This window comes from Truncatella angustata (assembly GCF_020726525.1).
Source record: "Truncatella angustata strain MPI-SDFR-AT-0073 chromosome Unknown BKA67scaffold_8, whole genome shotgun sequence".
NCBI classification, from domain to species: domain Eukaryota; kingdom Fungi; phylum Ascomycota; class Sordariomycetes; order Amphisphaeriales; family Sporocadaceae; genus Truncatella; species Truncatella angustata.
Window position 1 is genome coordinate 2,398,698 of NW_025763388.1, and position 8,339 is coordinate 2,407,036.

Sequence of the window (8,339 nt, forward strand, 5' to 3'; positions counted from 1 at the left end):
TCTCCTGCCTTAGGAACTTGCCACTCTAAAGTCCGTGGTTGCTACAATCATTGTAGCTTGCATGAAGGAGTACCGACGGCTTGGATTGTCACTTCAGAACTTGGCAGGAATTGTCGGCCTGGCGTCAAATGGCTCTCTACAAAGCAGCAATTGGTGTCGAATATGTCCATGCTCCCTCGACCTACTTTATAAACAGCAGCCTCACGATAAAAGTCAGTTCTTAACGCCACTTAAAACAGAATATTACTTTTATTCTGAAACGTATGTAGGGTTGTCGATCCGAGAAGGACCATCACTCCAACTCACACTCTGCAACCCCACATACTATTCAGTGCTCTTAAGACACGGGTCTCGACAAAGAGTATAAGCACTACCTCTACAAACGGTACGAAATGATGTCAAGAGACACCCTTCAAGGGTATGTGACGATGGTGCGACGACGAAATACATAATTTCGCCTGATACAGGTAGCAAGGAAGCCATGTGTGCTGCAAATGAGTGGTTCAGTACTTGTATCTGAGAGCATGAGGAGTGTCGCAGGATACATTCAACAGTTCTTGCAACGCAAGATGGCTTGCCAAAAACATCCCAAGAACCACCACGGCAGCCAAAGCGTCGCATAGACTGCTCGATCGATAATGGAAGGCTGCAGTGGGTGTATCGGGGTCATATGCCTCTTCAGAGCGGCTATGCCACTTTGAGTGATTGTTTGGGCGATAACCCATCTTTTTCATGCTCACTGCCGATAATGACAGCGAAATATTGGACGGCAAAGTACCTTAAATGATACTACTGAAGGCTTTCCACGATGCAATTGAGGTATGCCACGATTTCGGCTTTCAGTATCTCTGGATTGATAGCATTTGTATCATTCAATCAAATGATGGAGGAGGTGACTGGAAGTTGCATGCTCGCGAGATGTCCACTGTATACTCAGCGTGCATGCTGAACATATCTCGCAGGCATTTTCAACGGCAGTGTACCCTTCTCCCTCCTGTGGTATGTTCATGCGAACGACCGGCTAGCTGCCAAAGCGTATAGTTATCGAGCACCGAGCTGGACCTGGGCCTCAGTCGACTCCCTGGCAGATCAACATTATTGTCGGCAGCTCATGATTTACGGTAAGGCAGAGCAACTGCTAGACCTTGTGCATGCTAGTGTCTCGTTGGCAGATGATAAAAATATGTTCCGACAAGTAAGTGGTGGATCCATTGTTCCTGCTGGGGGTCTGGTACTTGAGACAGATCTTCGCCTTGGTGGTGACCTTGATCATAGAACCACATGCCTTGGCGGCAGTGGGCGTGATGTTGAGTCTTCAAATCCTCTCTCTCTTTCCCTTATAAAAACTGAATACATGCCGGGAAGTCTGGAGGTATTTGGCCTCATACTTCAAATTTGCGAGTCGCACGATATTTACAGACATAAAGGCATGTTTGTGCTCTGGGTTGGTAACAGAGAACCAATGGGAATCTAGCCACCGAAGCAGAAAACAACGCTCATTTAGATTACTCGCATGTCTTGTAATGCAGTTATTGTTGAATGGCAAAGTGCAGTGATCATAGACACATATGTGCGACTATTCAGAATCGGATATGTCGCACATAGTACAGTCAACTGGCCATCTATTACATTCGCCTCCGTTCGCTACCAGTTCCTGGATACACTCCTGATGGCCAAGCCCGATTATACCTGCTCTCTTCTTGGGGTGCAACCCGCACGAGCTTAGGCGAGTGTATGAAATTTAATTGTATAGCAACGCCAAAAAGCCCCAAACATTTTGACCTGGGAATACCCCGACCTAAGTTGTAAAAGAAACTCTGTTGGAGGTCTCCTAGGTTAGCCGTCCTGCTAAGCCAAGTCCTGCTCCCGCACAAGTGCTAACAAAAGCTCTTTTGAACCTGACATACTTTGTGTCAAGGTACCAATGACCTACTCACGGCCGTGTCACGACATGACGTGCCGCACGCCCTAGGAGCACACATATTTCTGCGTTAAAACATACCTAGCTTCTAGTCATATAGAGAAACAAACACGCTGGCTCTGGAGCCTGTAACCCAAATGATTATGCAGAGTGTTGCCTCGGGTGTTGTTTCGCCAGTGGCTCAATTTGCTTGTGGGAAGAGGTGTGACGATCTGGGTACACCCCGAACCAGGCTTGTAGCATGCCATGGGACGAAGCACAGGGAAACTGGCTGTAGTGGGCTCCATAATGGCCAGATCAAGCTGAGTGGGTGAACACGACTTCACACAATTGCCCGCGACCGTCACTTCTGGCGAGTGCAAGGGCGACTCAGAAGAGCATTTAAAAATATGCTGGAATATGATATATACATCACAGCTCGTTCATGTCATGAGCATAAAAAAAGGAAAAGAAAAAAAAACACCCATGTTTACAAGAAGTTGTTGTCTATCAAGATATCTCTATCGAGTATCGCTGGCTCGTTTAGTTTCTCAACTTTTAGGCCTCCATGATCGCATGCAACCGTAACTCCAAAAGTATCATTGCTCTTGCCATCAAGGCGGAGATAAGGCCCAGCCAGGCAGAGGCTTACCAGCCAACTTCGCTCCTGCAATCGCCATACGCTTAACATCTTTGTAAGCCTCTATTGCTTGGAAATTGAGCTTCGGTACAGGCTCAACATCAGGTTGGATGGCCTGGGCCGGGACGTAGCTTTCACGTAGAAAGCCTTGAGTAAGAAATGTAGATCGGCGGCCCTACTCTTCCATTGTCTTGACACACTCCCACTCGCCACGCAGATTCTCCTTCCACAGCGAGACCTTGTTATCGCCACCACTGACTGCGAGAACGTTGCCGCTCAAACTCCAGCTGACGCGCCACACAACTGCGTCGAAGTTGAGAACCTTGCTGGACCACTGGCCCTGGCTGGCGCTGTCACTCGTCCAGATGCGCACTGTCTTGTCCTGAGAAGCGGATGCGATGTAGCTCTTTTGCAAAACAGTGGGGCTCCAGGCGACATCACGGACCCAGTCCGTGTGGCCAGTCAAAGGCTCACTCTCTTGCGTGTAACCTTGTGTTGCGGGGTCATACGTCCAGATCTTGAGGAGATTGTCGCATCCACCACTGACGAATCGGCGTTGGGTGAGAGCACCTTGGCTAGGCGGGGCCGAGGAGACGATGCTGCCAGGTGTGGTGGCCGGGGCCCAGGAGACGGAGTTGACGCCGAGACCGTGTGCGGGGAAGGTCTGGTGTTGGAAGTTGTTGTCCTTGAACTCGAGGACTGAGACGTGGCCGTCGGAGGAAGCAGCTGCAAGAAGGCAGCCAGACTCGTGCGGGGACCACGAAACCATGTTGACGGAAGCCTTGTGCAGTGCGAAATCGAAGATTCTCTGCCACTGGTTGGACTGCTCGCGCCAGATGAAGACCTTGCCATCGTAACCAGCGGAGGCGAGGATGTTACCGTACTTGGGGTGTGCCCAGGAGACACACCAGACCGCGCCTTCATGTCCCTTCAAGGTCTCGATCAGTCGCTGTGTCTCGCCCTCTATCTCGAAGATCTTGATGGTCTTGTCGGAGGAGCAGGTGGCAAGGCGGCGACCATAGTAATCGAGAACGGCATCGTGCTGTTTCAGGGTTGTTAGCTACACTACTCCACGGGCCAGTTCTGCGTCCGAGCCAAATATCCAGGCATGGCGGGTGTGTCGTTGTGTTTACGGGAACGTACAATCATGTCATCATGACCGGAATTCGATATGACTTGCGCCTGCAGTTGTCATGGGTTAGCGGAAGGTCAGGGTCGTGCTCATGCTCATGCTCATGCTCGAGGTACTCAAGACATGATGACAGCGGTCAAGGACGCGACTCACCATGATTGCGAGAAAGGAAAAAACCGAGAAAGGGGCTTGAACTTTTGGGTATCAGTCTAGGAATGGCTCAGGGTGAACTGGGTGTATTGTATGGGTGAATAACGAGCTATGGGAGCTTGTTGTACACCTGTTCACTAATCCAGACACCAAGCGTTCAGGAGCTCGACGGCTTTGTGCAACTCGGTTGATGAGCGATACGATTGGTAGCTGTGCCACAAGAGAGATCCAGCAGCCAGGACAAGGACCGGGAGTCAGCAGAGACCACAAGTGTGGCGCAGCCTACTTACTTACTTACTTACTTCTCTATGTACAATACCCCGCGACGCGATTCCTCCACGTTGACCACCATGGTTCCTCCGTACGGAGTATCTCCGGCTACAAGCGATAGCACAGTAGACGCTAGACGATAAGGAGAAGACGCCAGACGATAAGCAGCAATACGAGGCGCGATACGCGAGATACGCAATAAGTCTCTAGCGTTGACGCGAAACGCGATAAGGCCTTAGCAAGGAATCAAACAAACCCAAGACCGAAGACCCAGCCAAGGTCAATCAATACCCAATCAACATCATCACCTTTTCCCCAGTTTGACATCCTTGAATGTTCTTGATCCTTGACATCCTTGCCGCACCCCGCATGTGATGATCCATTCTCGGCTCGGCTACGGTAAACGCTCTCCTCTACTGCGAACGCTCTGCTCTGCCGTACTGTCACAACGGTCTGGCATTGATTTCCCAAGGTTAGTATTCTCATAGCCATGTAAGTTCAGATCACCACCACCATCACCTTCCTACCAGATACTGTAATATGTGTCATCGCCGACCTCCCTATTTAGCAGGCGCGTCTACAGCTCCAAACTACATCTTCAACTGAACCACCAAAACAAGGCGCTGCTTTTTTATTTTTATTTTTGGTTCTTTGTTTTCCGTCAAGGAAATAATCGACGTGGGGCTGAAGTCACTAACCATGTGCTTATAGTCACAACGCACGGCCACAGATAATCGACCATCACATTCACATTCAACCAACCCGATTGTCATCATCACTCAATCGTATCCCAACGTGAGTAGAAATCCTACATCTTCTTCTTGAGTCCTTTTTCTATTCTTCTTCTTTCTGTTCCCTCACCTTCATTTTCGTGACTGCATACATTTAAGCAGTCCAACATTTGCCGCTTTATTCACCCATCGAACCTTGTTTCCCCTTCATCCAGCGCATCTTGTTCCCCTTCATCCATCGAATCTTGTTTCCCCTTCACCCATCGAATCTTTTCTAATCAAGGCTGTCGTGTTGAGTCAGTTTTCCACAGGTACTGTACACACATCTTGTACCAAAACACCATCACGAGTGAGTTACCCTCCAAGCCTCCATATCGTAACGACCGGCATTAACTTTTGCTCTTTTTCTTTTTTGGTTAGCACAATGGGCGATCACTCCAAGCCGGGTGCTTCCAATGCCCCAAAGGCCTTGCAGAACCACCTAGATCGGGATTCGTCTCCCTTCTCTGCTCAGCTTTTGCATCACCGACTTGCTGACCAGGAGGCTGCTCGTCAGGCTGTAAGTGAAAACCCCTACTTAGGATAGGACTGCAATCACTAACCACCTGGTAGGCTTCGTTCCATAGTGGTCAGAACAATGCCGGCCATCAACAGCTGGCTGAAGCACAGTTCGCTCAGGAGCAAATGGCCCGTATGGGTCTGGATGATCTTGATCCGCGATCCGCCAGTCCAGCCCCCATGTCTCATCAACGTGGTCTTCTCACTCCCGCTCCTCCCGCTCGTCACAGCCCTCAGGCCTTTGTCGACGACTATAGTGACTTCCTCAGACGTCACAATGGAGGCAACCTGTATACCGCCGACCCCACCATGCAGCAAGCTGCCTTGGACCATGCTGCTGCTGGTGCTGGTGTACGCCAGATGGCTCCAGCGCCTGGCTCGTCTGCACTTCCCGGGCTGTTCCGCCCCGCCCTGCCTGCACCACCGGGTCTGTTTCGCCCTACCCTGCCTGCACCGCCCGCTTTGTCTGCACCGTTCGGCGGTCAGCGTTTCGCACCTCCCATCGGCCGTCAGCCCGCCTTCCTACCAGACCAGCAACGCACGCAGGTTCTCATGAATGCACCCGATGGGTATTCCATGTCTGGGCAGCGCACATTCTCTCCTGCACTGAGTGACGGCACTGTCCATCAAGACCGTAAGTTTGCACTCTCGTCACGTTCAGTCATGTACTTGACAGTTCCTCACATCCCCGTGATACATCACGGTTGATGATTGCTTCCTGTCTGCTTGGTGTGTCACACATTCCGTCGTACTTCTGCTGACTTGGTTACGATTAAGCTCTTTTCAAGGAGTCGGCCGCCGCTTGGCAGGCATCTTTTGATGAAGCCATGAATGAGTGGGTGGCCATTGAGAGTGAAAGAGAGGCTCACGACCTGATGAACCAGGATCGTATAGCCCATGGCTTGCCGCCGGTCGAGTTCATAGAGCCTGAGTTTCTACCCGAGGTAACCAGACGCGAGCAACAACGTGCACAGAAGATCCAGGCCGATATCCAGCGTAATCTGGAGAAGTACGGATCGCACGGAGATGCATTCGCTGCAACTATGGAGCTCTTGGACGCTCAGAGACAGGAGAAGGAGAGATTGGCCATGGCTAAGAAGGCTGGGGCTAGGAAGGCTGGTAACGAGGCAACCAGCGCCACCAACAACCGCCCTCTCAACCGCACTCTTGACCACCCGCTTGACCACCCTCTTGACCACCCTCTTGACCGCCCTCTCGACGCTTCGGATCTGGCTCGTGTCGCTCAGCAGCTCGTCAGCGCTGTTGCTGACAACGATTCGGAGAAATTTCGAAAATCCAACTTCGTTGATCTGATGCGCCGAATCGCCAACCAGGAGGTTGTCATCCGAGACAATTCTCTTGTTGAGGCATACACTCCCACTACTGCTGGTAATGAGGAGAACACCCAAGGCGGTTCTAGTAGCAAGGGCAAGGGCAAGGGAAAAGGCAAGGCTGTCGGCAAGCCGGCTTCTGTGGAGGATCCCAACGCTGATGATGAGCGTGATTAAATCTGGATTGAGGAAATGTCGTGGGGTTTACCACGAAATTTTTTGATTTCGATGGCCTTCGTGGAGGATGCCGACGCTGATGATAAGCGCGGTTGAATCTGGTTTGAGGAAATATTGCGCTGATGACGAGCGTGATTAAGTCTGGTTTAAGGAAATGTCGCGCTGATGACGACTGTAATTGATACTGGTTTGAGAAAATGTCGCGGGGTTTACGACGAGTTTGTCGATTTCGAGTTTTCGCAATGATACCCTGGCTGACCAATTTCTAATTTTTGTATTGGTAGTACTTTGAAAAAGTCCCATAGGATAATTAGCACAAAAAGCACTTGCTGTAAACTCTTCTGGAACAGGATCACTAAAAAAGAATTAAAAAAAAAATCATAAAAAGGCTTGCATGATCGGAAAAGCCAGATCCAGGATTAAGCTGGCCGGGCTGACTACCTGTGTGGTAACAAAGCTGGGTGTCAACAATTTTCTAATTGATTGTTCCCGAAGGCCATTTCCAGAGAAAACCCACTTGAATCTGATTTCGATTCACCAATTCTGATGACAATCAGAAACCCGCGTTTGCATTCATCGACACTCAAGAGCAGTTCGAGGAAACGCCCTTGTTGTCAATTCAACTTCGCCAATATTTTCCCCGAGCAGATCTACCTAGAGCACATTTAGTCGAATTCCGAAAGACCTCCATGTTTTCCCCGTATTCACTAAAACGATTGACCCGCCCAGTCTGATATCAGGGCATCACGATGTTGCTGCGTACAGCTTGCTTGCTATGCAGTAAGGAAAAGCCTCAGTCCTGGCGGGACAGCTTCGGCCCGATGAAACTGACAGGTAATCCTTCAATTAGATCCAGAGTCAGGAATGCTGCTGCTATCAAACATGACATATAGTATGTTACCTTTTGACCTGGATTCCATCTTACTCCGCTTCCGCAGTACCTTCGACCAATTCGTATGGGAATCGCACGTCCGGACCTCTCCGTATTCGTATACCCAGGATTGGCGTAGGACTATGAAAGCTTTTCGACTGTACAGTTGCACATCATGGTAAGATCCATCACTATACTCGATCATCAGTTGACTATATAGATGCTTCATATGATCTATCAAGTGTGACACAGACTCTTGAGCCTGCAGATATGTTTGGGGTTTGCATCGAAGAGCTGCTTTATATTATCCGTCCCGGCAAGCATCCAGAACACACCCGGTTTTCTCCAATATGGTATGATTTCGATGTGTATGAGTAATATGTCGCGGCCAACCTCGAATTAAAAGATGTGTTTATGAAGGAGAGAGAACAGCACCGAACTTATACAGCCGGGCGTCGCGAGATCTACGAACGAGCGAGACAGCTAGTCGAACCAAAGCCTTGAAAAACACAAGACGCAGGACTCTAAACCAGAATGACAACAGTGACTATTGTACCCGATCCACTACCTTCAAAGAGT

The 8,339-nt window shown here is 49.9% G+C and overlaps 3 protein-coding genes across 3 annotated transcripts; 2 read left to right on the forward strand and 1 right to left on the reverse strand.

Moving 5' to 3' along the window:
• Positions 1-535: 535 nt before the first annotated feature.
• On the forward strand, positions 536-1,726 carry BKA67DRAFT_649705 (uncharacterized protein; the record flags this gene model as incomplete). Its single annotated transcript, XM_046106023.1, has 5 exons — positions 536-819; positions 963-999; positions 1,042-1,121; positions 1,159-1,444; positions 1,505-1,726. The coding sequence occupies exons 1-5, from the start codon at positions 809-811 to the stop codon at positions 1,724-1,726; spliced, it is 636 nt and encodes a 211-aa protein (XP_045954571.1). The 5' UTR covers positions 536-808.
• Positions 1,727-2,284: 558 nt separating this feature from the next.
• On the reverse strand, positions 2,285-4,095 carry BKA67DRAFT_579305 (protein transport protein SEC13). Its single transcript, XM_046103764.1, has 3 exons — positions 3,826-4,095; positions 3,684-3,722; positions 2,285-3,582 (listed from the first exon to the last, which is right to left on the reverse strand). The coding sequence occupies exons 1-3, from the start codon at positions 3,826-3,828 to the stop codon at positions 2,716-2,718; spliced, it is 909 nt and encodes a 302-aa protein (XP_045954572.1). The 5' UTR covers positions 3,829-4,095; the 3' UTR covers positions 2,285-2,715.
• A 770-nt stretch (positions 4,096-4,865) lies between these two features.
• BKA67DRAFT_579316 (uncharacterized protein) lies at positions 4,866-7,241 on the forward strand. Its single transcript, XM_046103765.1, has 5 exons — positions 4,866-4,887; positions 5,135-5,176; positions 5,244-5,382; positions 5,436-6,015; positions 6,159-7,241. Exons 3-5 carry the CDS (start codon positions 5,248-5,250, stop codon positions 6,887-6,889), a joined length of 1,446 nt encoding a protein of 481 aa, XP_045954573.1. The 5' UTR covers positions 4,866-4,887; positions 5,135-5,176; positions 5,244-5,247; the 3' UTR covers positions 6,890-7,241.
• The last annotated feature ends 1,098 nt before the right edge of the window (positions 7,242-8,339 follow it).